Source organism: Epinephelus moara, chromosome 13, assembly GCF_006386435.1.
Source record: "Epinephelus moara isolate mb chromosome 13, YSFRI_EMoa_1.0, whole genome shotgun sequence".
Lineage (NCBI taxonomy): Eukaryota > Metazoa > Chordata > Actinopteri > Perciformes > Serranidae > Epinephelus > Epinephelus moara.
Genome location: NC_065518.1, coordinates 18,276,327 through 18,303,659, shown reverse-complemented (window position 1 = coordinate 18,303,659; position 27,333 = coordinate 18,276,327). Strand labels below are relative to the sequence as shown.

At 40.3% G+C, this 27,333-nt stretch overlaps 2 protein-coding genes across 2 annotated transcripts in view; one reads left to right on the top strand and one right to left on the bottom strand.

The window, feature by feature from the left end:
• fra10ac1 (FRA10A associated CGG repeat 1) overlaps positions 1-18,552 on the top strand; it is a 28,173-nt gene extending 9,621 nt beyond the window's left edge. The window contains exons 9-14 of the mRNA XM_050060439.1: positions 12,927-13,040; positions 14,916-14,958; positions 15,539-15,672; positions 15,823-15,873; positions 17,698-17,782; positions 18,354-18,552. Of these exons, the coding sequence (XP_049916396.1) occupies positions 12,927-13,040; positions 14,916-14,958; positions 15,539-15,672; positions 15,823-15,873; positions 17,698-17,782; positions 18,354-18,396 (470 nt within the window). The 3' untranslated portion in view covers positions 18,397-18,552. The remainder of the gene's footprint in view (positions 1-12,926; positions 13,041-14,915; positions 14,959-15,538; positions 15,673-15,822; positions 15,874-17,697; positions 17,783-18,353) is intronic.
• A 4,430-nt stretch (positions 18,553-22,982) lies between these two features.
• LOC126400032 (cone cGMP-specific 3',5'-cyclic phosphodiesterase subunit alpha'-like) overlaps positions 22,983-27,333 on the bottom strand; it is a 47,752-nt gene continuing 43,401 nt past the window's right edge. Inside the window, exons 29-31 of the mRNA XM_050060442.1 lie at positions 27,139-27,222; positions 25,350-25,503; positions 22,983-25,246 (exon numbers count right to left, since the gene is read on the bottom strand). Coding sequence (XP_049916399.1) covers positions 25,203-25,246; positions 25,350-25,503; positions 27,139-27,222 — 282 coding nt within the window. The 3' untranslated portion in view covers positions 22,983-25,202. The remainder of the gene's footprint in view (positions 25,247-25,349; positions 25,504-27,138; positions 27,223-27,333) is intronic.

Here is a 27,333-nt window from a genome sequence, read left to right as displayed (position 1 = left end):
AACATTTAAGTGTGGAAAACATGCAAAAAAGTAAGAAATCAGGAAGGGGGCAAACACTTTTTCACACCACTGTATATATATATATATATATATATATAATGTATTTATTCATCCATTGTTATTATTATTTTTATTAATTTGACAAGCGGCGTATCCCAAATCCATACTTTGTACTCATTTCCAGCAAGTTTGTGTGTGTATATATGTGTGTGTATGTATATATACACACACATATATATATATACATATATATATGTGTATATATAATTTATTTATTTATATAATTTATTTATTCATCCACTATTATTTATAATATTATTATTCTTGTTGTTATTGTTGTTGTTGTTGTTGTTGCGGCATGTCCTTAATCCATTCTCAAGATTTTATATATATTAATTATTTATTTATTCATTCACTGTTACCATTGTTATTATTATTAGTAGTAGTATAATTATTACTATTCTAGCAATAATGATAATTATTATTATTGTTTACTTTTGACATGCACCGTGTCCTAAATTCAGACTAATTTCCAAGTTTTTTTTATATATATAAATATTTTTTTTTATTTATGCATTATTATTGTTATTATTATTAATACATTTTCAATTAAATTAATTATTTCTATTATTTATTTATTTATTCCAAATGTCCCTGTTTTGTTATTGCTGTTGTTGTTGTTATTATTTTTGATTTTACTGTTTAATTTATTGATTTATATCCCTTACTTTATTTGTTTGTATCTCATTAGATCTCTGCACACTCGTGCCCCGGGCTGTCTGTCCAGTTTACATGCAAACTCAAATAAAATACAGTTAAAATAATTTTATTGAATTTTAGTATGCAGTGCATTCATGCTTGAATAGCATTGTGTAATTGCCTGTCAGTATAAAGTAGTTAAGTATGGTGATTCATTGGCATGCTCACTGCTAAAACAGTATAAAAATTAGTATGTAGTACATTTAGTATAGAATTAGTATGCAGTATGGATTTGGGACACATTTCAGGTTTCGCCTACTAACAAGGCCACAAAACAGTTCACAGCCTTCTCCACTAGGTGGAGACAGAGATTTACAGAGCAGTTTATACAGCAGTGCATCACATACAGTGAATACTTGCTAACATGAGTCTCTGCACATGTAACGTCATACAAATGTATGTATTCCACTTTGATTTGACTTATTGGCTCATCAGAATGGCCTTAAACATCATTAAGATATTTGACCTTTCATTTGAGTTTTCATTTGGTTTTGGGGGATCTATTCAAGCTACTCAGTTATCAACTGATCATCTTATTCACACTAATCATTTCATCATACCTTACATTTGGTTTCTGTTTACATCTCACTCTCAGGCGTCATCCTAGCTCTGCTCTGCCTGAGCCTGCTTCGACAGTTTGGCAGAGCTTTGATGATTAATTGCTCAGGATTAGTACAACACCTCTCTGTCTACCGCTCCTTCGTGTGACAGTGACAGATATTTATAGGTTTACCCCGAGGGACGATATCAGCAGCTCCGTGAGGGTAAACCTGCCTCCACAACTCATCGATATGCTTTGAGACACTCACACACACATTTTACATTTCGATAATTTGCCTATGTTTGCATCAGTGCAGCCTCGCAAACATACACAGTATGTCTGAGAAAGCTGACTAAGCCAATATATTGTTCCAGATTAAGACTGAGTAATCCTGGTCTCTGACAGTTCACCCCCTGAGGCAATACTCTACAGGAAGTGGGATTAGATCAGGTCAGAGGCGCTTCACTTACACTGTCATGTCTCTTGATTTGTTTACATTAATGATTCCCACAGCAATACTTCTTAAGCACTATTTAGAGCACGGGACACTAAACTCTCCCGTGAAATCAATACTAATCTAATCCTGTAAGGTGGACCCAACATCCTCAGACGTCCTTGACAGTCAAGGGTTACAAGTGAAAGGTGGATTTGAGTTTGATATGAAGGCTGATTAAAACACAGGCACTTGTATGCAATCATCACCAAGAAAGCTTAATGGTCAGTTAGTTACACCTGGATTAACGGTCAAGTCTGTATCCTACACACTGGACTAGGATGATATATGGCAGAAATGGAACATATTATGATAAGTATGTTTTCTTTTTCTTTATTGTATTTTCATTAGCTTAAGCAGGATTTATACTTATGCCTCAGCTCTATGCAGAGCCTACACATGTGGCCTACGCCATTGTGAGCATTTATACCTGTGCAGTGGTGTGTCTGTGTCACTGCAGTTACACCTCCAAAACACTAGTTGGCGTCGTTGTTCAGCTTCACTTTAACTCGCAGCATTCACAGACAAAGCATTTGTCTTTATCTGGACACATTTTCCCCACAAATACAGCATGCTAATGTTATTAGCACAAGCCTATGGCATTTTACATTGTATGAATTAGACTAGTGGCTAGCAGACTTTTCCCCTACTCATATGAAGCCAAAAAGAACAGCAACATTTAACGAAGGTTATGTTACAACTCACACAATTCACCAACAAAACTGTTTATACTAAACATGTTTTTCAAACAAATACAACATGCTAATGTTATTAGCACAAGCCTATGGTATTTTACATTGTATGAATTAGCCTAGCGGCTAGCGGAGTTTTCCTCTTTTCATATAAAGCTAGGGACAACAGCAGCATTTAACAAAGGTAACGGTACAAAATTTGGCTCCATTACAGCTCACAAGGTTCACAGACAAAACAACTGTCTTACATGCTAATGTTTTAGCACAAGCCTATGGCATTTTACATTGTATAAATTAGCCCAGCGAAGAGCAAGCTGAAAAGCTGAAAACTATTTCCCTCAGTGGAATTGAAGCTTAAACAGCGTAGGAGAAACACTGATTTGTAACATGAAGCTGCTTTTTTCAGTGTTTTTACCGGTTTCAATCACCTGGTTTGTTTGTTTTGGAGAGGAGGAGACCTCTGTGGATAATTCAGCTCCCGGTCAAAACCTCCTGAATAATGAACACTGAAGGAATTCTAACCAGGAGAAGTTTCAGTTGGTTGCAGTCTGCAATCCTCACCACTAGATGCTACTAAGTCCCCCTAAATCTTACACAGTGGACCTTTAAATGTCCAGGCTCAGGTGGAGTGCTTGTCAGATGTCCAGACTCCACTTCTGCTCACAGATAAATCAGACAAGACTGAATTTTTCTCAATTAAACTGATACTACATCTCCTTATAAAGGGGCGATGCACCTCCGCTCTGCCACACACACCTTTTCAGAAATCATCCACTTATCATTTCCTGCCATCTGTGCACTTCAGGTCATGTTGGTATTAGGTAATGCTGTCTACTCTTCACCCAATCAGGTGGATTACTAAGAGCACTGACCTTTCTTTTCATGGCCACAGTGTGATATGGGATGAGGTACCGAAAGGTTTCCTTTTTTCTTCTTCTTCTTCTAGAGTCTGCAATGTTTTTTTTTTCTTTAAAAGATGAAGGAGAAGGAAAAGATTATGTCTCTGAACCAAATACATGAGAGCAGGATCACATGCCATCCTCCCCCAGGGGGCCTAACTCTCTCTACATCTTAGGGATATTCTTGACAGATGAGATTTACTCTTACTTGTTGCTCATCCTTCTTGCTTTGTCTAGTCCAGAAACATTCAAACCTCTGAAGGATTCACACGAGTTCTGTATGAGGGAAAGAGAATGCCAGGAAGCCTCTGAGCTATAAAGAACACCTTTAAACAGACCTTGGTGGGGTGTTTTGTAAACAAACAAAAGTTGTGTTCAGAATCAGTGTTTCTCAGCAGAACACATTGTGTGTATTAGATGTATTTTCTTCTTCAAACAACATTTGCAAAGCCAGTCTTTTTAAATACTGTAAATCTAGGGCTGTACTCCACTCAGAATTGTGTCCGTCAAATCAGATTTGGCTGTTTAATACAAATACTCAACTTGTGGTTCCTCTTTTTCCAGATAGAATTTAATGTAATATAGTACACAAGCTAACTACGCTAACAACGGATTGGAAACAACAATTTGCCGACACTAGACATCAAACAAAAGCCAGACACTGTGTTGTATTTAGTTACTGTGAGCTGTAAATTCACCACCTCTAAACGGAAGGCAGAGGACAACGTCATCCTGGAGCCTGATCACGCAAAGCCTCTCATCCTCCGGGCAGCTGCCTCTGTCTCACTCACTGTGTCTGGGTTAGCAGCTGTCTGTACCTGAGAGCAGCATGAAAGCGAGGAGCGCTCATTCTGCCGCTGAATCTGGAGGCCAAAACATCCTCAGAACTACACTGCACACTGACTGACTAAAAACTGCTCAACTTGAAGAATCTCATTTGACTGAGGGGCCTCCGACTGATAGTTTCGAATCTTCAACTTTCAGGTGGCAGCCCTGTGTAAATCCAAGTCAAATCTAGGACCCCTTCCTAAAGCCATTGCTCCACAGCGCTACTAGTGGTCAAAAACTCTCATGGTACCTTCAAGTCATGTCTCCAAATCCATGTAATTTCCTTCTTATTCGGGCTGTACCGAATGTCATTTCTTGTATTGAGGTTTTCGAATGAAGCTTGGACCTTCTTCCATGATATTTTATGACATCATCAACCAAAAAGTAAAATAAAACAAATTCTCAATTTGAATAAAGTGATTCATCGGACTAAATTGCTTTTTACTTATTCATTAAATCAAATTTCTTTGATTAATTTAACTCATCTAAATTCAATAGGCTTAGAGCTGAAATTGATATTTTGTAATTTATGCTGTTAGACCCCGTTAATACCTTCCTTTGTGTTCAGCAAGTGGGAGAGCAAACAGCTTTTTGACCGCAGAGAAAATGTTGTTTTTGAAAAGCTAAACACCAACAATGTTTCTCTGAAGCAGAATGTTTTATTAGATAATAACATGCTGTCAATTTTCAAAATTATTACACCTTTCTTTTTTTGATAAATTTTGACTTTTGGACTGTACAACACTCTGGAGTTATTAGAAATGATTGGATCACATGAGCCAGAAACAATCCAGCACAGCCACCTTATACAACAAATAGTATAATGTTATAAAAATACCAGATATAAACAGAATGAAGACACATGGAAAAAAAGCTATGCAGCATTTAAATGTTGATGTAAAATCTGAATGTCAGCATTATTAATGAAGCCTCAGACTGCTAGGTACATGCATTGCTCACATTACACATCAGCTCATTGGGCTATGATGGAACTATTTTGCCAAATATTGTCTTTGCTGCCAAAAAAATGTGAGGCATGTTTTTGTCATAAAACAAACTCTATTGAACGAGCACAGTTGGTATTCAAAAGTGTCTTGAGAGCCTTTAATGTCGGAGCAGATAGACACGAGGGGTGTAAGGCACGCACATGTTTTTCTGTGGCTTTCCCTTCTGAGTTTTTGTCTCGCTGTCAAGAGGGGGTCAAAGGGCAAAGGTAGTCGAGGCCAGGCGTATTTTTGATGGGCCTCCTGTCAAAGCAAATGGACTATGATCTTGGCTTATTTAACTTTCCTGTCTTTAAAAAAATGTTTTTAACATGCTTGCCACCACATGCTCACTGACAGCACAGGAATCAAATATGATCCACCTCTGAGGCCTTTGCCTTCGGGAGGCACTGTGACATCGCAGTTATTTACTATCTGACCTCAGATTTCATTCAAATTCTTTATTTATTTTTGCTATTATTTGAGTTTTGAGTTCTCCTCTATTTGCCCGTCTGATCCTCTGATCCCATCCCTGCACGTCAGGTTCATATACAGCATTTGGTTTGCTACTAAATGATTAGAATTTTGTCACATCCTATTACATGCTGGCAGTTTCCCTTAATTTCCTGTTTTGAATAAAATTAAAGTGATAGCCCAATTTAAATGGGAGATCCTCTCAGTTGCTTTAAACAGTTACTTTAGCCTGGCCTGTGTTCCAGCGCGGACAGGATTTGTATTTTTTAAGGATATCCTGCTGGGCTGTGTTGTGCCAGACAAAATAAATCAGCCTCTGAGAAATAAATGAGTGTGCTGTAAGTGTTAGAAGTGATAGCTCATTAGCCCATAGCCCGTAAAGCTTTCAGAGTTGCCCTGTCTAACAATAGAGACTGCCAGTGACTGTGTTTGTATGTTTAAATGTGTTTATCTGTGAGTGTGTGTGTAGGGTGTTGCACTTTGAAATGAAGAAATATGAGTATTTCTTAATAGCCTACAGAGGGAGCGCCGAGTGGAATGCAGGTCTTTGGACACATACAGTATAAAACATGATCTCAGTGATATGTTATGCTCTTAAGTCTACTTAGTTAACACGATGTGGTTGAGTTAATAAGGACTGGAAAATAGAAAAGAGTGTTGAACTTCAGGTTAGCAGTCAGAGCTGCTTGTCAATGGGAAAGGCAGTCATAAAAAGGCTGAAACCGATCCAGAGTCAAAGGTGGGCCTGTGTGGTTGGAAAAAGAATAAGTCTTTTGGATGCCAGTTACTTCCCCCATATTTGAAAAATCTGCCTGGGGGCAGTGAGTGTGGATTGTTCGCTGTTTCCCACAGGCGGAGAATTTATTAAAGGTGGTTGACCCCGAAGAGGGGCGGGGGGTAGAGGGCGGAGAGTATCAAGAGTTGACTGCAAAACAGCACTGACTTCACAGACTCAGAAACTATTGCACATCAATGCAGCATTCTGACAGACGTTTCAATCAGTCTGCACTTTACAGGAATACTTCTAACACAAAATGATTTTTTGTATATCAGTTACTCACCATGTGTTAAGATGGATTTGTGTGTCAGCTCTATGAAGAGCCTACGCCGTAGACTACCCACGTAGCCTAGGCCTTTGTGAGCTTTTATACTTGTGCGTTGGTGTGTCTGTGTCACTCTGCAGTTACACCTCTAAAACATCAGTCGGTGGAAGGGTTTCTGTGAAGTCCTGTGAAGTTTAGTTGATTTAAAACACATATTGAACACACATTAAACATGGCTTAATAGAGAATTTCAAACACAAATAGGCTACACAAATCACCTTCATTTTAACTCGCAGGATTCACAGACAAACACTTTTTATCTGGACACATTTTCTCCACAAATACAACATGCTAACGTTATTAGCACAAGCCTATGGCATTTTACATTGTATAAATTAGCCTAGTGGCTAATGGACTTTTTCTCTACTCATATGAAGCCAGGGACAACAGCAACATTTAACAAAGATAACGTTACTTTCATCTCCATTACAACTCACAAGGTTCACTGACAAAACAACTGTCTTATACTAAACACGTTTTCCAAAGAAATACAACATGCTAACGTTATTAGCTCAAGCCTATGGCATTTTACATTGTATGAATTAGCCTAGTGGCGATCTTTTCCTCTCCTGATATAAAGCCAGGGACAACAGCAACATTTAACAAAGGTAACGTTACAACATTAGGGTCCATTACGACTCACAAGGTTCACTAACAAAACAACTGTCTTGTCCTAAACACGTTTTACAAACAAATACAACATGCTAACGTTAGTAGCTCAAGCCTATGGCATTTTACATTGTGTAAATTAGCCTAGTGACTAGCGGCGATTTCCTCTGCTCATATGAAGCCAGGATAAATCACACACAAGACTTTAAAATGCTATTTTGTGGAGGCTCTATTGTCTTCACAAAAGACTGGAAACTGGTGGACCAGCTAACTTGGTTCTGTCTAAAGATAAAATCCACCCACCAGCATCTCTAAATCTCACTAATTAGCACGTCATATCTTGTTTGAATAAACCTCAGGAAAAACAAAGTGTGAAAATTACAATTAGCGGCTTTATTGGATCTGTGTGCAAGAATATTTCTTAGCAGTTTAGTTAATTTTCTTGTTTTGCTGGTTGCTACATCACAGAGACAAATACAAGACTCCAAGAAGTGACTATGTCCAATCAAGTAATAGTCCTAAGTTAAGCTAATTGACTTGTTGGCTGTACAGCATCATACCTGACACACAAACATAAAGTGGTATTGATTTTCCTTTAAATGTTTTTTTTTTCCCACAAGTCAGCTGCTCTCATGTAGCAGAAACAGCCACATACACAAGTGTTTGCAATCAGCTTGACATGTTTTGTCTAATAGCAACAGCTTAGTCAGAATACCCAATAAACTTCAATCAGCATGTTAATTATAATGTTTTCTCTACAGAAAGCAGGCTTAGTTTCATAATAATGTTTTTTCTTTGAACTTTAAACAGTTACTTGAGTGAATAAAAAGTCAGAGAGGGCTGGCTCAGGTCACTGCCCTCTGACTTCATCCAGTGAATGTTAATCATGCAGCCATCTGGTGGCATTAGTAACCATTGACGTAGGAGGACAGTAGTTTCCTTTCTTAATGAGTTTACTCAGCCACCCTGGTGCCAGCGCTTTTCATAGAGCACGTGAGGCTCACCTGATGTGTGAGGATTCCCAATACTTGTCAACAAAACACAGCGGAGATCCTTTTACAGAGACCCATGCAGGAGCTCTTGTGTAACACATATATTGTAATGCAGTGATGCTCTGTGTGGCACTGTTTTCTACTGTCTGACAACAGCACCGGTAAAAGTTGTGCTTATTAGCTTTCATGAGGGAAAATGTGGGACCAGGGGGCTGAAACTATCAGAAATAAGTGAAGAATAGTTTCCTGGCCTTGATTATATTCAGTTTTTGACATTTATTTCGACAAAGAAGTTGCCTTGAAACACATTTCTATTGACTCCACTCTGTCAGGGTTGTAGTTCTTAGTAGCTGGAGGGTCAGACACATTCACACTCTCCACCTTGTAACCTTCGAATATATCTCATTCTTATATTTTACACTGAGCTGCTTCTCCGCAGCAACAAGGGGATTATATGCCTTGTTCAAGGGCGCTCAGTTTTGTGTACAAGCACAGGCTTTTACCTGCTTTCTGTACAGATAAATGCTGTACTGTTATACACAGTAGATGTATTTAATTGATTTTTTTGTATGCGTGATCGAGAGAGTAGGATGTCACGGGACAAGTTCAGTGCGATTGTGATTGACGTCATTGATGATGGTGAAGACAGGATTCTCTCAGGTCTCCGGGCACCGGTCACTGCTCATGGCGTCACCCTGGCACAGAGTCGAGAAGGTGGCCCTGGTCCAAGTCACACTCATATAGTGTCAGATAGGGGCAGCCATCAAGGATTAAGAGACCTGCAGTTTCTTTTGACTGAGAACCTTTTAAGATTTAAGACGGTCGGTGAAAATATACGTACATAGAGGTTAGGGTTAGACTTTCTGGTGGTACTATAGAATAGTAGAATAGTACCACCGTTACTAGGGGTATATGATGGTACTATAATGATACAATATCTGGGTTAGGGTTAGACTGGTGGCACTATAGAATAGTACCACCAGAAATTTTTCACAGGGGTGGCCAGTTGGAGCTACAGAAAGTTTTGGGGTGACACACCAAAACCAAAAGCCTTAACTGAATTTCAGGAAGTTGACTGTGTTGTTGAAGTATATAGGCTAGTTGAAAACTACCGGTATGTCAATATAGAGAGTTCAGGAATCGGCAAATTATAATGGGCAAATTATTTATATATCATTTATCGACGATGTTTATTAATCAGCCCGTGGCCTCCTGGCATTTTGCAAAAGTGGCCCTTGGGCAAATCAAGTTGAGTATCTCTCTGTTAGGTGAATCATTGTTCTTCAAGGAAGCTGGTTGTCCTTTTTATTGAAAAGACAAATTTACAGCTTTAATTGTAAGGTTTGATTGTAAGTAACAAAACATTTACAGGGAAAAAGCTTTCTAAAGTTTAGGGGAGACTCGTGGGTACCTATAGAACCCATTTTCAGTCAGATATCTATAGCTTAGAGTTCAAGGGACCCCTTTGCAAATGGCTGCGCCAGTTGTTCCCTCGCTAAAATTCAGCCTAAATTTGGAGCATTATTTAGCCCCCCTTCCAACAAGCTATGCCAATGTGGTTGGTACCAATGGATGCCTGAGTTTGTCTAGTTTCACAAGATGCCACTACCTTTGTGAGCAGGCCACAGCCTCTTAATATGGACCTCCAATTATTTTTGCCAGGGGGGCTATTGCCCTCCAGGTGGGTGCCACTGCTACCATGACGAAATATCTCCAAAACATGGATGTTTCTGATGCATTGCCATGAAATTTGGTAGAAACATTCATGTCCCCTTCAGGATGGGTCTAATAACTTTGATGATGACTGACAAACTAATGTGTTAATTGTCTGAATGCATTTGGTTTCAAATCAGAGATAGAGATGTGTACCAGTGCCATTGACTGACCCCTCTTATTTTAACAACTCTAAACACATTTGTTTCTAATTTCTTTTACTTACTTTTCTTTTACTTGATGTCACGCCTTCCCAGATAACCTAAGTTAGCCTCATCACAACCTAAGACCGGAGCCAAGAGTCTTTTTCAGCTGACGTCACAGATCCCTAATCTAATACAGCATGTAAAGAGAAAGTCTGCCTTATGGCCTAAGTGGCCCGAAGCCAATGGCGGCCAGCGTCACTTCACCTCAATGTTTACAGAGTCTCAATCTTAGGCAGGTGAGCGAAGGCATCCTTTCCTCTAGCAGAGTAAGGAGCATTTCTGGCCCCTGTGCCAAGAATGGACTGCTCTGACGCACTTGCTCCCTCTGTTACAATCTGAGGGAACCCCGGAGACCAGATCAATGCCACCTTAAGCTCCTCTAGGGATAATAGGCAGGCTGTGCAGCGGCTGGAGGGAGGCCTGAGGGGATGAGGTGAGGCAAAGAAAGGGAGATGAGAAGGAGTGGGGGGATAAGGGGGAAGGGGTGCAGACAGATAGACGGAGGGGGGCGAGGGAGAGCAGCGGGTTTTGGAGGTTGCCTGACAGAATGTGAAGCCTTTTGAGATTTACTGTCTGCATCTCTCAATCCTAGAATAAAACATTTGCCTATTTGGTTGTACTATTCTGTTCTACTTGCATTAATTCTGTTGTGCTCTTTCTGTCTTTGTATACATAATCCTTTACAAACTACTGTCGTTAACATTCAGGGCAAAGATAAATATAACAAGGCTCTAACATAAGGTTCCAACCCCACAAGGGTTCTACCTGAAGGGCTGAGGTTCTACCCAGAGCCATTTGAAGAAAGGGTTCTTCAAGTTTTTTTGTAGTAAGACTAAGAGTTTTATTAAGAACCTTTTTTATCCAAAGAACCTGTTTTGGAAGAAAGCGTTCTCCCAGGATTGGTAAAAAGCCCTCACCCTCAAATCTTCAAATGTGTACTCATGTTTCAAATGGTATTTTTAAATGTAGATGTATGTGGAGTCCCCTTAATCAGTTCATTCTACTTGTGTTCTGCTGTATTTGACATCTTTACCATTATTCCATGCCTTACAAAACTACATTGTCAACCAAGATTCATTTATTCTTGAGTACCCAGTACTTGGCATTTTGTATTTGGTTTTAATTTATAGACCTAGTAAATGGTAAATGGACTGCACCTGTATAGCTCCTTTCTAGTCATTTGACCATTGAAAGCGTTTTTTACACTACGAGTCACATTCACCCATTCACACACACATACACTGGTGGCCGAGGCTTCCATACATGGTGCCACCAGCTACTCAGTTTTTAAAAAAAACACAAATATGGAACAGCCATCAGGAGCAATTTGGGGTTCAGTATCTTGCTCAAGGATACTACGACATTCCGACTGGAGGAGCTGGGCATTGAACCGCTGATCTTCCAATTAGTGTATGACCTGGTCTACCTCTCAGGCACAACCAGATTTTGGTTCCCAACTCTTCTGCAACTTTGTAATAGTAAAGGCTGTAGTGGTTGTGATTTCACAAAATCTCCACCCCTTAGAAACACGATTGTGAGCCATGAATATTGTGGCTTGTGCTGGACCACGTCAGCCCTGGCCCTTTAGGAGCCTCATAAAGCCCAAGGCTGCTGGATGTGGTTCTCTTGGCCCCAGGCAACCTGTTAAACTAAAACCATGATTAGCAGGAGCAAGATCTGTGGGTAATGTTGTAAGTTTTTAGAGTCCCCCCTGGGTTGAGCTCTGATTCTCTACCAGAGCCTAATTGGGCTTGGCCCAACCTGCCACGTTTGGGTTGGGCCAGGCTCTAATCGCTCACTATTTCCTGAGCTTGAACGGGTCAGGTTCTTGCCAATTTATAGGTGGTTAACCGAGAGAGGGACGGAAAATAAGAGAAAGAGAGACAGGAGGGGGGCTGCAGGGCAACTTGGTTGGCAGTGTTTGCTTCTGACTCCCCAGCAATGGGAGAGATGTGTGCAACATGCAGCAAAGAGCGGTGATTATCATCTTGGCACTGCATAGCTGTGGACCGCCTTGCACACTAGATGGACCAAGAGGCGCAGCCCGCTTTGCTGAACCTGTCATGTATAAGATAACACATTGTTGAAATAAGAAAGAGTAGCCAGAGAAGTGTTACGATGAAACACGGCAGCCCACAGGTTTTTTTAATGTAGAAATTAAGGCTTTTAATGGAGTTTGGGCCCAAAACTGCTGCTGGGTTCAGGCTCAGGTCAGGCCTGGACAGAAACTGTACAGGTTCTCTTAAGGTCAGGCCTCATTTTTTGGGCCCAGTCAAAGCTCTAAGCTTGGATGTGTGCTAGATGAAACCCTTGGAATATAAATCCCAGGTGAGACCAGGAAACAAAAAGAGTTCTCTTATGAGGATAACCCAAGGAACCGTGTATGGTTCTAGTTAGCACCTTTATTTCTTACAGTGTTTTGATAAGTCGATATTTTTGACAACACTACTGTACACTGTCTGTCAGGATTCTGTCTTGTTTGATTTTAAACCTCTTATTAATTGATTATTAACAAACAATAAATGTATTTGCTTGTGTACTTTGCAATTTGCTTTAGATAAGAGATAGATGGCTAAAATATCACACGACTATAAATGTTATTGAATTATATGTTTGTGCTTTGTGGTCGTTCAGGTCAGTTCCAGTGTGGAAACAAACGTTGTGAGAACCAGGAAGGCCTAAAAAGCTGGGAGGTGAACTTTGCCTATGTGGAACACGGCGAGAAAAAAAATGCATTGGTCAAACTCAGTAAGCTAAAACACACATTATCTTTTCATTTTCTGCGGTCATTCTCTCTAAAGTGCGTGTGTGTTGCTGTGGCTGTGGCCTGGTGGAGGTTACAGTCTAAGACCCAGCTCATAATAATCCTCCTTCAGGTATCATACTGCAGAAAATCCTGTTAGTATAATTACTCTAATTGGAGGACCCACCAGTCATCGTGAACTCAGTCAAGCAGGAAATGACAAGCTCCTTTAACAAGCTTGTGCAACAGGTCACATCCAGACATTTTTCCTCCTCATCAAATAAAAATGTTTTCCAATTTGTAACAATTCCAAGTTCGATGTTTTGACAGTCGCAAATGTTGTGACAGTAATGAAACATGATCTGGTGAACTTAGTAAGGCACATTGGAGAAATGTAACAGATAGGGATCATGTTGCACTGAATTAATGAATAGGAGCTAATAAGTACATTTCTCAAAACCTCAGCACCTCGGCATTTAAATTCTAAAAAGTTTTATATCTTACTGTTTTGTTATAAACAGTGAAAAAGCATCTTTCTGACAGAGTAAAAGAGGAGTTCCACAGGGTTCTGTCCTTGGTCCTCTTCTCTTTAGTTTATATGTAAATAATTTACCAGAATTACCTCATGGACGAGGTGTCTAAATGTATGTGGACCATCTGGTACCATTTTCACACATAAGTTGCAAAAGAAAATTTGCTTTTCATTCAAGAGTCCTCCCTCGTCAAAAGTTAGTAAGTCATTTAAATAAAAATAAAGTCAGAAAGTTTGCAGTTGTAGCCCCCAAACTCTGGAGCGAGTTACCTCTACATGTTAGGCTGGCTCCTACACTTCCTGTTTTTCTTAAATTATTAAGAAATCTTAAAACACATTTTTATACTCTGGTTTTTAACCTACTATCAGCGTTGCTTTTCTGTATTATTGTCCTTTTGTCTCTTAAACTAGTCTTTGTGTTTCTACCAGTGTTCACTTTCTAGACGAAAACTATGACAAAATGTTTTCATCAATATTTTTTCCATGATGAAAACGAGAAAATTATGAGGTAAAAATAGATCTTGATAAAAAAAACTAAGGCGAAATATATGCTTCATTTTCTTGACGAGACGAGACGGAAATGTTATTGGTAGACCATCAGACTAGTTAGCAGCTAAATGGCAGCAGAGCAAGCAGCCACTGGCGACTGGACTGTCTCAGGAAGGTTTATGGCTTGATGCTGTTTGACAGGCAGGTAGGAGGCTCAGTTATGTGTAGCTGTGCTGTAAGTAAACAGTCTGAACTCTGCAGTTTTCTCTGAAGGAGATAAAAGATTATTTTTAATCACCAACTCTGTGAGACATGAGTTTAAACCTCCAGACTAACATGGATTAACTGGACTAGTATAAAGATAAAAAATGTATAGAAAACATAATGACTACAAGTAATGACTAAGATGTCATGAATTTATGTCGACTAAAACTAGACTAAAGCTATGAAGGATAAAAATGCCTATAATGTGACTAAAACTAATGAGCATTTTCGTCTCAAGACTAAGACTAAATCTAAAACAGCTGTCAACTGCGTTTTTTTTTTCTATAGGGAAAACCCCTGTTATTTTTCATGGTCCTCTTGTTTTCCTGTGCTGTTTTTATGATTTTTGCCATTTTTTTTTAAATGTCTTTAAATGTGCTTAATAAATAAATTTGGTAAGATCATACGGAATTCATCTGTATTATATGCAACCCTACAATAGAGGAAGAATAAGAAGTGCAACAATTGATTTCACAGCACCTTTATAATTGCTGTAATGATAATGATAATAATGGCATTAAAATGCTTAAAACTTTAATGCAGCCATTATCATATTTGAGTTAGTAATGATGATGCCATGTTGTGTTTTCTTTAGGACTATGCCCTGAATGCTCTTTCAAGCTCAATTACCACCATAAGTAAGTACTTCTCACCTCCGAGACATTTCTACATTAATAAGGTCCTTTTGTTCGTGACGACAAGCGATTTTTAAGATCGTGGAGATGGTGCACTGGTCTGCTAGAAGTAGGGCAGGTCACCACGGACAGTCAGCACACATTATTCTGTAGTCTGCAGGGGTTTAGGATTCAAACTACGATTAATGTCTGCTGTCTGACCTTCTCACCAGTCAGAGTGTCCCGATCATTTATCACATATTTTATTTTAAGTGAAATCTCAACACAACCGAATGTGAAAATGTAGTTCGGGGTTCTTATAGACGGAAGGATGACTTTAACCCCTAGAAAGTCTGGTGTTAGATATGTGGTGCCAATGCTTTCACAGCTGCTTAGGATTTTAAAAGTCCCTTTGAGCGTTCCGGCAGACTCAGTAACAAAATGTATAGAAAGCCTATGTCAAGTTTAAAGCTCCAGCCAAGAGTCGTTCATACGCCAATGTGCCTTCAGTCCTGAAGGATTTTAACTCACCTCCCAAATAGTGCCGTAATAGGCTGCTTTATATTGTGAACGGAGTTTGTCCAAAGTGTGATTCTGTTTGTAGGAGGAAGGAGGTGAAAGCAAAGACTAAAAGGGTACTGGAGGAGAACCAGGAGCCATCACTGAAGAAGAAGAAGAAGAGGAAGAGGTCTTCACACTCGAAGAAGAAGCACAAACACAAACACAGGAAGCACAGAGGTAAGACTCCCGTCCTCTTCTTGCCAAATAACCTGCCTGGTTAAACACAGCAGTGATCTCTTGTTATGTTTATAATTTTTCTTTTGTGTTTGACTTTTTTTTTTAACAACTCCTTTATCTTATTTTGTAACCCTCTTTGTTTCTCTACAGATCGCTCCGCCTCTTCCAGCAGCTCAGAGTCGTCGCAGAACTCGGACAAAGGTAGCCTTCATAACTCCCTCACACACACACACACACACACATGCAAGAACCTCCCCCGCTTTTAAAAAACACACACATTGGATAGTTGATCTACTCCCCCAGGCGTCTGAGCGGGGACACTCCTCCACTCAAAACTGGAGTGAAAACACCCCGACAACCCCTTCTGGAAACACATCCATCAGCCCTGTAGTTGATAGTAAGAGACAGACAGCAGGTCTGCTTTCTCTCAGCTGTCTCTCTCTTCATTCCTATGCACTTTTGCTTTGCTTCTTTCCTTGTCATTTTGCCCTTCACTCTGAGCAGCGTGGAATGAAGTATGTCTTTGCCCCCGTGTCCCTGTTGTGTTTATTCCAGGTTCTGGATGGATGGACAGGTGGGCGGGTGGTGGTGGCGGTGTACACAAACACAAACTTTGTCAAGGGTTATGTCACTGAGTTCAGCATACGTTTGAGTCTATGCACAAACACCCTCTTTCGTTCTTTCTTTCTGTCAGTTGTTGAAGGCTGAACCTGATTAAATTTAGGAATCCCTAGAACATTGTGTAATTTGTGAGCTATGTGTTCAGGGAGGATGCAGGACTTCAGGGTTATGGAAGCATTTTGTCTTCTGGAAAATGAGGGGAAATTTATATTAGGGCCACATCTAGGGGGGCTGACAAAGCAAACCTATCATTTTTGTTTCACAAAGTGCGATCTGGTTTTTAATCTACAACTCCCAGTTTTCACATTTGTTTACAAGGGTAAGGGTAAGAAATACGATTTATTCATTTTTAACAGGGGAGAGACTTCCGTCCACTCCCGTGAAATTACTTCTCTCTGACTTATTTGTTCAACTGTTGTCTCTCATCTCGTCTCTCCCCTGAGTGTGTGTGTATCTCACTCAGACTCCAGGCATGATGCTTATCAGAATGCACTGATTTGATTGGCTGAGAGGCATCACAACACATGCAACTGGTCTGTAAAGCCTGATTTCCACCAAGCAGCTCAGCTCAGTTCACTTTGTAACAAATGGTTATTTTTGCATTTCAATTGTCAAAAGTTGTGCATGGTACCGATAGAACTGTTTCCACCGGGCCGACTGCCGGCGACTTTTAAGGTGGAACGTTAACTTGTAATGTTACTCAATGCATGAGTTGACGATGTGAATCCATCAGCACACCTTAAATTTCGAGGTGACAACTTTGACCAGTACTTTAGTTTTTATATGACGTACACTTTTAGTAATGAGTGGATCATAAGCGTTTATGTGCTTTCATTTCGACAGGGTTATTTGAACTACAAATATCCCAATCGCCACTCGGAGAAGAAAAAAAAGCATCGTGGAGCGTTGTTCCTGTGGGCTTGCTAAACCAGTGCCGTATAGGCTACAAATGCTGCAGCAGTTAAAATAGAAATGCTCCATCAAAACTTGATCATTCTCAATGATTTATCAGTTCTAGGTTTGTTTCCAGACCCAGTCCACGTAGAAGTGACCTTAATGGGATCAAGAGAGACGTCAGGTTAACAAGGAGGATGTATTTTGGTCATTCTGCTAACAAGGGGAATGGCGTCCCCCATCATCCACTCTCAAATTGCCTACTGGGGCTTGGGCTACCTTTACCTTGTCTTTGCCCCCGTGCTGATTGGTTAAAATCATACCTGATGAAGGTGATTCAAATCGCAACTGGTTGTTCCCAACTAAAATCTCTAAGCATGAAGCTGAGCCAGTCAGACGAGGCTTACAGTGAAGACCCTTACATAGACACTAATGAACCATCGTTACTGGCCGACCTAGTTATTCCTTCCTGGAAGTGACTAACAGCTCTCCGTCAAACTCCCCTTCTAGGCTCTGAAGCTGGTGATGAGCCAGAGGGCCAATCAGAAGCCGACCACTGGCGAGGACCCGCTCCTGCTGTGGAGGAAAAGTCAAGGTGAGGTTAACAGCGAATGTCCATATTAAATCTCCCCCAGTAAGCTGCTGTACAACCATCACAGACAGTCTTTACCACTTAGCCTACATAGGTTACTGATCTCTATATAGCACAGTATGCGGACCACTTAGATACCCCGCACAAAGCTGCTCTCAACTGTCAGGAAAGCGCTAAATCTTTAACCTGCTCGTCACGCTTCTCCTGACATTTGAGTTGCCCTCAGAAAGACACTATTGAAGGTGTATTCAAGCACATATGAGCAAAACTCACAGAAACCAAACGTGTAACATGCATTTGTTACACCCGGTTAAACCAACAATAGTTTTTTTCTTAGGCCTGTTTAAATTTCTTTTTTCGCTGCCCCTATTTATGTTTGTATTCTGTCCCAATGTTGATGCTTCACATTATTTCATATCTCAGATCTTGAATAAAATGTAAATGAAATAAAAAAGCACAGTGCTAACTTCCAGTTAGTCAGAGGCCACCCATACAAAGCATTTAACATTGCGTGTCAACACCGTGCATGAAAGGAACTAACATTTCTCTGATTTTGTTTGTTGTATCTGTCTAGGGAGGAGGAGTTTGATGAGTACTTTGAAGACATGTTCCTTTGACTCTGCTGCTATCAGCGGGAACCCTGCTGTGACTACACTTCCTCCAGCATGCCACTGACATTAAACATCTTCTGTTTTCCAGTCTTGTGTGCATGTAGGTTTTATTTGATTATATGTTTTGACACCGCTGCAGAAGTAAACATGAGGTTTACCCGGTGTGTGTGTGTAAAGAGTCTTTGATTTACATGTCTGTCAACATTTCGCTTTCAATCCCACCGCTGTCGAGGAGGAAAGGATTTGAAAATGGTTTTAGTCATGGTAGCAGCGTGGCTGTCAGTCAGTCCACAACTTAAGTCCAGACTGATGTGTCTCCACCATGTTTGGCTGGATTGCAATAAAATCTGGTGCAGATTTTTATGTTCCTTTGGGATGAATTGTAATTACTTCAGTGACTCTTAACATTTCATCTGGCACCAACACCAGATTTTCAATTTGCCTTGTACTGTGGTTAAATGATTTATATGTACACAACCAAGAGGCCCTTTTCACAGCAGACTGTTTGACTCATACTCAGAAAAGCACAGGTGTTACTGATAACATTAACGATGGCTTTGTTCTAAGTGCCCTAGCATGCCCAGTACCTGACACAATGTTCCCACGGATCCTTAACAAGTGTTAAAAGACATTGAATTCATTCATCTAAAAAATAAGACCTTAATTGGAACTGAAATGTTTTATAGCAATCTTTCAAAAGTCTTATTTTGGTTGTATGATTATTAGGTTATTTTTGAGTCCTGACTTCAAAAGCTCATAACAACAAACACACAAAAAAACCCATTAACCTCCTGAGACCTGAACTGTTGTTTGGTATCCCTCTTTAATTTCTCTGAGCTATTTGAGATCAGTAGGACCTGATAAGTATAAAAAACTAAACATTGTCAATGATAATAAAGTCCTAATGTCCTCAAACAAGACGATAATAAAGTTCCAATGCCCTTAAACGAGATGATAATAAATTCCCAGTGTCTTCAAACTAGTACTTTCTAATAAACGGCGCCTTAGCTTGTTACCTTTGCTAAAATTGGTAAAGTTTGTTGCCATATCAAACTACAAATGTTTTCATCATAAACAAACAAGTTTCAACCAAAGCATGTGATCAGGTTTTGTACCTTGTCCACTTTTGTGTCGGGATTGGCTGCAGACTGACTTGGCAGAGATGGCTGCCATCTTGTTTTTACATGGATTAGTGTATTGTGCTCTTACTACCACTAGATGGCACAAAAAAAGTGTCCACGAACAAGGACAACAGGTCTAAGTTAGAAGGAAGTATAAGGTCCAGTAAACCCAAAATTTGATGTCCTCACATGAGGACACAGGGTCTCAGGACGATATAGCAGCTTCAAACAGGACCAGAGTGTGATTCATGTAGCAAATTTCAGTAAAATAACGTAAGAGAAATAAAAAGCAGCTTGTGAAGTCTTGAAATTTGCTAAGACATGGAATGTATAATTTTGTCTATTTCAAAATAATTGGTAATTTATTTTAAAAACAAATACAAAAAGACGCTCAGAGCAGAGGTTCAACTGTCTGCTAGCTAGCTGTCACTGGACCCTGGATGATTTGGGGAAGTGCAAATTTAACAGTAATTTGCTGTTTAATCAAGATTTTGGGGCACGGCTGAAACCAGCACAAGGCAACAAGCTTGTTCAAGATGAGCCAGGCCTGCGCAGATTCGATCACCAGCGATCACCACACAGTGCATGCCAGTTAGGTTTGTGTGCGACTTCATCCCAACTTGCTCTGACGTCTTACAAAAGTGGACAGCGATAATCTTGCGAGAGCAAGGCGGCTGCAGTTTTTAGAGACAGGCGCTGCAGTTGCTCTCCATCGACTGCAAGACCCAGGGCATGATTGGAACCACCTGGCTCTCGCCCTATCCAACACCTGATTGGTTTAAATGTCGACTCAACAAGATGACATTTTAGATACAGTTTTAATTTTTGTTGAATTTCAGAGATTTAGATTTGATTTGATTTGAAGTTTTATTCTCTGAACAGAAAACGTGTGACTGATGGTGAAGTTTAGTTGTCAGAGACTAAATACATTTATCATAAAATATACATAGTCGTCTGCATATTTTTTTCCCCTCTGAAAACATTAACCTTAGTGTCAGACACAATTACTCAGAAATAATTAGCCCATATGCAGAGTGTCATCGCCACTATGAGACACCAAAAGTCATGTTTAGTGTCACTATAAACATCTGGGCAAAACTGTCCCTAAGCCTCAGTGATTTATGTAGATTCATGTGTTCTTATCTTTCTTTTTTTGTAATTGTAAAATTGATCTTAAATTTCATTCCAAGTGGTGTTAGTAGTCTTAAATCCAGCCTGCTTTAAACTGGAGCAACCCAGTGAAACCACAGCAGCTCGATGGCACTCAGCTGTCATTAGCTTCATTATTTCTACTTGTGCTTTTCCTGCTGTGAATGTCAAAATGGCCTCAATGAAAATGGCTATTGACACTACCATCAGCCTCAGCTATACTTAGTGTTTCCTGCACAGTTGGCAACTGCTAGTGCCAACATGCTGATGGGAACATGGTCTCAACATTATATCTGATGACCATGTAACATGCTGGCGTTAGCATTTAGCAGCTTCACAGAGCTGTGTGTCACAACCTGGCTCAGGAAGTGTGAGGTTATTCTTAAAACAAAATGTCTTATGAAAACCAAGGTGAATAGAAATGAACAGCAAAAAAAAAAAAAAAAAAAAAAAAAGATGGCAGCTGGATGTGAGCTGTAGGAAGACAGAAACAGAGTGAACACACTGGTCAGCTTTTAAAGCCTCAGGGCCCAGGTGAACTCAATCAGCTGTCAATCAGCTGACGACCCTCCCGTGTCAGCCGTGTGCTGCTGAGGTCAATCAGGACAGCACCTGAGACAGCTGGAGGGGGTGTCTTTACACGGCTGTAGACCAGGGATACTCCACTTGCATTGACCGGCGGCCACTTACACAAAATGGCGGGTGGCCAGATGAATAATATTCATCAGTACATATAATATATTAGGCAGCATGGTGGTGCAGTGGTTAGAATTGTGTGGGTTTTCTCTGGGTACTCCGGCTTCCTCCCACAGTCCAAAGACATGCAGGTTAATTGGTGACTCTAAATTGTCCGTAGGTGTGAATGTGAGTGTGAATGGTTGTCTGTCTCTATGTGTCAGCCCTGTGATAGTCTGCTGACCTCCAGGGTGTACATTCTGGCACCCTAAAAATCCCACTGTGAATCAATATAGCCTAGTTGTGAATTAGATAATTGTCACCTGGCACCCTATCCCAAGGGTATCACTGCTGTGGACTCTTATTCTTGTTTAAATATCTCTAATTAATTGAAACTGCACTATAAAGTTGGTACAATTTCCAGAGTATAATTCAGCATAATAGTAGCAATACAAAAGAGCCAGGCACTCTGCTGCTACAAGGATTAGCTGGAGATGTCCCTCCGGCCAAGGGCAAGATTGAAGCGGTGCCTCGCCTTCAACTCGCAGAGAAGGAAACTGCGTGAGGTTGCTGGGAGATTATAGACCTTGGCTTGAATAAAGACAATTACTTTACCTCTTACCGCTCTGTCTGCCTCGTTTTAACTTCACTGCTTTCTCAGGAGAAGTCATTTACTGTGTGATTCATGGCAGCGTTTAGCTAACAGATGGTTAAGTGTAGTAAATGATACAGCCTGTTGTTTTGGGTGGCGGTGGGATGTAATTTGGCCCCCGGCTATACTCGTACACCTGGATGCATTTACAGTTAATCCGTTGTGTTGTCAGCATCTGTTTTCTTGGTTAAAGATTCTCGCCCTCACATGAGCGCACATTTAGGGCCTTTAAGAATGCCCTGGGAGGAATGCAGAGATCCCAAATAACAACTTTTCAGCCATGTTTTAAGGCATGAAAACACTCCTTGAAATAGTTTCTCAATTCTAATTAGCTAGATAACAATTCTTAAAATTACACCGACTCTTTCTCCCTCATTAAAAGGTGCTTTAAATCTACAACTCAAATTTTGTGGTGAGGCATGCAAAGGGAGGTGATGGGGGTGCAGCCAGTTCTGCACCCATCGATCCCTCGTCAGCGGAATGAAAGGTCATGTTGTTGCAGGGGGTTGAGGCGCTGAAGTGTCCTGCAAAATGACAGATTTAAGGGCTTAGTCTGTTTTCCAGCAGAGGCCTCAGCAGCATCCTGCACTCAAACTGCACACCTTCGAAGTTTATCATCCTCTAAACTACCGTCTACGACATTAACACCATGCAATGTCCACTTTTCTGCATGCAGAATCCGCAGACCGCAGAACACAGGACGCTGAAGAACACAGCCAGACAACACTGTATCGAGCAGGGGGGATCAGAACCAATCCACTGATCCTCTTTCCCTGGAGGCTCATCCAGCTTTGGAGCTCTCTAAGATCCCTGCACGATATATGACTAAGAACGAGCGCTGTGGCAGCTAAGCTCCAGGTTTCTTAAGTTCACTCTCTGTCTCCGTCTAACCTTCGTGTGCACGAGTCAAGTGTGAATAAGAGACGAAGCACCACCTATTTATAATGCTGAGAAAAAGCGATTATCAGTATTCTTACACTTCCGTAAATTCCTTTATTTGCTTACACATATTACATCTCATGACACATACATACAGTAGAGGTCATCTCATACGTCAAATGATAGATTTCTAATGTCTGGAAGACAGTTGATGGGATAAGTAGAAAGTATACAGTGCATTATTTGGTATCTCACGAAGGATCCTTGAAAGAAAAGCAAGGAGCCTTTTTTTTTAATCACTGGAGACAGAACTGGTGGTGTAACCATCTATATAAAACATGTGCAGCAGGAACAATGAGGTAAATTCATGGGTAAATATTTAAAACATCACTTTCAGTAAATGTTGTGTTGCACAGTTCTGGCTCCAGTGACCACAATAGCTCCTCGCTTCACCTCAAGCAGCAGAAAAGGAGTTTCCAGGTAGTCCCAAAGCCATTCTGATAGGATTAAGTGCCTTTGATTGATGCCCCGTTGATTAGAGGAGATGACATTGTGTAACAGGAAGTAGAGAGCCACAGCTTGCCTTTGCCCCCAGGAGGGACGTTGCTAAAAGTGTTTCAGAAGGTGCACCGCAGGGGGGGGGGGGACTGTCAACTCAGATGCCTGATCAGATCAAGCTGAACTCAGGTTTACACGGAGATTCACACTGACACGACATCAAACCGCAGCTGCTGCGTGATTCATCACGCTGTTGCATCACTTTGGACTTTGGCCCGAACCGGTGCACAATCGATGATGCTATATAGCTGCATCTGCCACATTTTAAACACAAGTCCTCTGCACATACATACAAGGCTTTGGTAGCCTGCTTTGCCTCCTCTGTAAGAAGGGTATTTAAAGTCTAAAGCTGTGTGGATCTCAAATGCTGGCTGGCAATCAAATCAAATCCCATCCAATCTTCTTACAGGAGAGGTAGATCTTCTGTACCCACTTTGACTGACTGTGACTCTTAAGGTTGCCTTTCCTGAACATCCTTCAAATCAGTTTTACGCTTCAGTTAAGTTTACACAATTTACATTTTCTATATAATAAACTATGTACAAGTGAAATCATGCAGGTTTTAGCTTTTTTTTTTTTTTTTTTTGAGTTGTTGGAATTGCAATTTGCTCTAAACACTGGTGTAAATATGCCTGTTTCAATCCAGGTCGTTGGGCATAAAGATAACAGCTTACAGGTGTTTGTTTCCAAAGCTGACAATAAAGTTACACACATACATGTTCTAGATGCCTGAATGTGACTTGTAGCCTGCATTTGCTCACAACGCCCTCTCTCAAAGCTCGCCGCAACCTCACCGTCCGTGACGACAGTTCAAGTACAAAATTGTCAGACAGAAAAATATACGTATATAGATAGATTGCATATTAAAATAAATACACCCTTACACAACTCATCAGCGCCTTTTTGAGGTAAGAGAACATCAGCCCTTGTTTGATTGTCGCTTGCTGTATTTAAGCGTCGAGGTTTGTCATACAGCGTTAACACATCATTCATGTGCAGATTCCTGCTCTTGTGTTGAATTGATGCCACAACTCATGCTACTTCAACCAAAAGCAGTTAAAGTGGAATAAAGTTACGTGGTTATCGACTCTGTCTAAGTGCACTGTGCAACCTACAGTACTGCTATGCAGTGTGGTAACTGACTGCCAATGGGAACAACACAGTGAGAACTCTTGCTTTGGCATGTATACACCCCACATGCAGCACATGTTGTCCCCTAGCTAAGCATTTTATACTAAAGAGTGTGACTTGGAGTGTTTGCTTACAGCTTATCCAACCATGGTTTTAAACCACGCATACCAGGAATGTGTCGATTATTGCTATGATAAAGGGAAACATATGTTGTCCATGTATATATTTTTCAAAAGTTCATTGCTGTGTATCGTCGAAGCAGAGGAAGGAAGACGTTTCAGATGCATCACATCTTCCGAGTCAAACAGGCTTCTCTTGCAGTCAGAGTCCCAACATTGCTTCCTGGTGATGTTCCTGACTCTTCCCTCCACGGAGGATAGTTCGGCAGACTGGACCACAGACCAGACCTGACTACACTAGACTAAAGTAGGCTAGACTGGACCGGACCAGACCAAATGGGGCTCGGCTGGACTGCACCAGAGCGGACTGCAACCTAACCAGAGAGAACTACACTGGTGTAGATCAGACCAGACCAAGCTGGCCTAGTCAAGCCCCAGTTAGACTAGCTGTCAGACCAGAATAGGCTGGCATAGCCTAGATTAGTCCTAACCAGACTGCATCAGTCCAGATCCAAGCACCGGAGGAACTTAGCAGATGGTGCAGGTCTTTGACTTCCCTTCGCCTCCACCAGCTACATGAACACACAGAGATAGTAAAAGATACATTAATACAGGATAACTGACCACTTCACATCTATCAGGTGATCAATATACACCGATTCATTTTTTAAATACCTTTCTTGGCTTCCTCTTCTTCCAGTTTCTTCTTCTGATCCTCAATAGCCTTCATCTTTGCGTTGTATACCTCAGCCAGCTCATTCCAGTGTGCCCTGTTGTTGTTCAGACCGTCAAACATGGGCTGGATCTCTTTGTGGAACCTGGAGAACTCCTGATAAATGAAAGAAAATACACTGGATGAAAGTATATTAATTCACACTATGGGCTGCACAAAGGGAGAAGACCTTACAGGAGGGAAACAGTTAAGTGCTGCAAATACATGTGCCTCTTAGACCAGATGTCCACAGGGCGGGCCGACACATATTCATTTATTTATATGGATGTGTGTGTTCCTGTCCAAATACCACAGTGACAGACAGCTAGTTGACATTCCTGTCGGGGCCAGCTGGGTTGAACAGGTTCATCTCTTTCCATCCTGGGATCTAACCTAAAGTGGCTGAAGCTACAACAAAACCTCTGTAAAGCTAATAACAACTCTGTGTGAGAAATGACTTCACTCAATGGTTGTTTTGTACTCTGTAGGATGCTCCTTTACTACAGAGTTGGATTTACACCTTTCTGATAGAGTCTTATCAAAAATTTATGGAAGCCCATTTTCGCCAGTGTGATGTGAAAACAAAGATCCTGCAAGTCAGTCTAATGAGAAACTTTCTAGATACAATAACTTTGTATCACAAAATGACTTGGTATCTCAAAGTAATGACTAAGTATCTTGAAGTAATGAATAAATACCTCAAAATACTGACATCGTATCTTGAAATAATGACTTAGTATCTTAAAATGATGACTTAGTATCATGAAATAATGACCCAGTACCTCAAAACAATGACTTAGTATTTCGACATGACTTAGTATCTCTAAATAATGACTTAGTATCACAAGATAATGACTTAGTACCTAGAAATGATGGCTTAGTATCACAGAATGACACCTCAATAATGATACCTCAAAATAATGAATAAATGCCTCAAAATAATGACTTAGTTTCTTGAAATAATGACTAAGTACCTCAAAATGATGACTAAGTATCTCGAAATAATGACTAAACACCTCAAAATGATGACTTAGTATCTCGAAATAATGACTAAGCACCTAAAAATGATGACTAAGTATCTCGAAATAATGACTAAGTATCTCGAAATAATGACCAAGCACCTCAAAATGATGACTTAGTATCTTGAAATAATGATTAAATACCTCAAAATGATGACTAGGTATCTCGAAATAATGACTAAGCACCTCAAAATGATGACTTAGTACCTCAAAATAATGACTTAGTATCTCGAAATAATGATTAAATACCTCAAAATGATGACTAGGTATCTCGAAATGATGACTAAGCACCTCAAAATGATGACTTAGTACCTCAAAATAATGACTTAGTATCTCGAAATAATGACTTAGTATTTCAAAATAATAATGACTTAGTATCTCGAAATAATGACAAAGTACCTCAAAAATAATGACTTAGTATCTCGAAATAATAACTAAGTACCTCAAAAATAATGACTTAGTATCTCGAAATATTGACTAAGTACCTCAAAATAATGACTTAGTATCTCGAAATAATGACTAAGTATCACAGAATGACACCTCAATAATGATACCTCAAAATAATGAATAAATGCCTCAAAATAATGACTTTGTATCTCGAAATAAAGACTTAATATCTCAAAATGATGACTTAATATCTCTGCCTTGAGATCTATCTTGAAACTATCACCTCCCCTTCATTGTGTATAATAATTATACTCCTCTGCTGTGCAGTATGAAGGCTTTGAATTACCTTGTACACAAATGCGCACACAAAGTCGATAAAACCACACTGCATCTTGGGTAGCTGTTCGGCACAGTTTCTGTCCATCATGGGCTGAGGGAGACAGAGGGGAGAGTTTCAGATGAAAAAACAATTCCTGAGAAACCTTAAAAAAAAAAACATGAAAGGAAGAGGAGACCACAAGAGAAGGCACAAGAGGGGTAT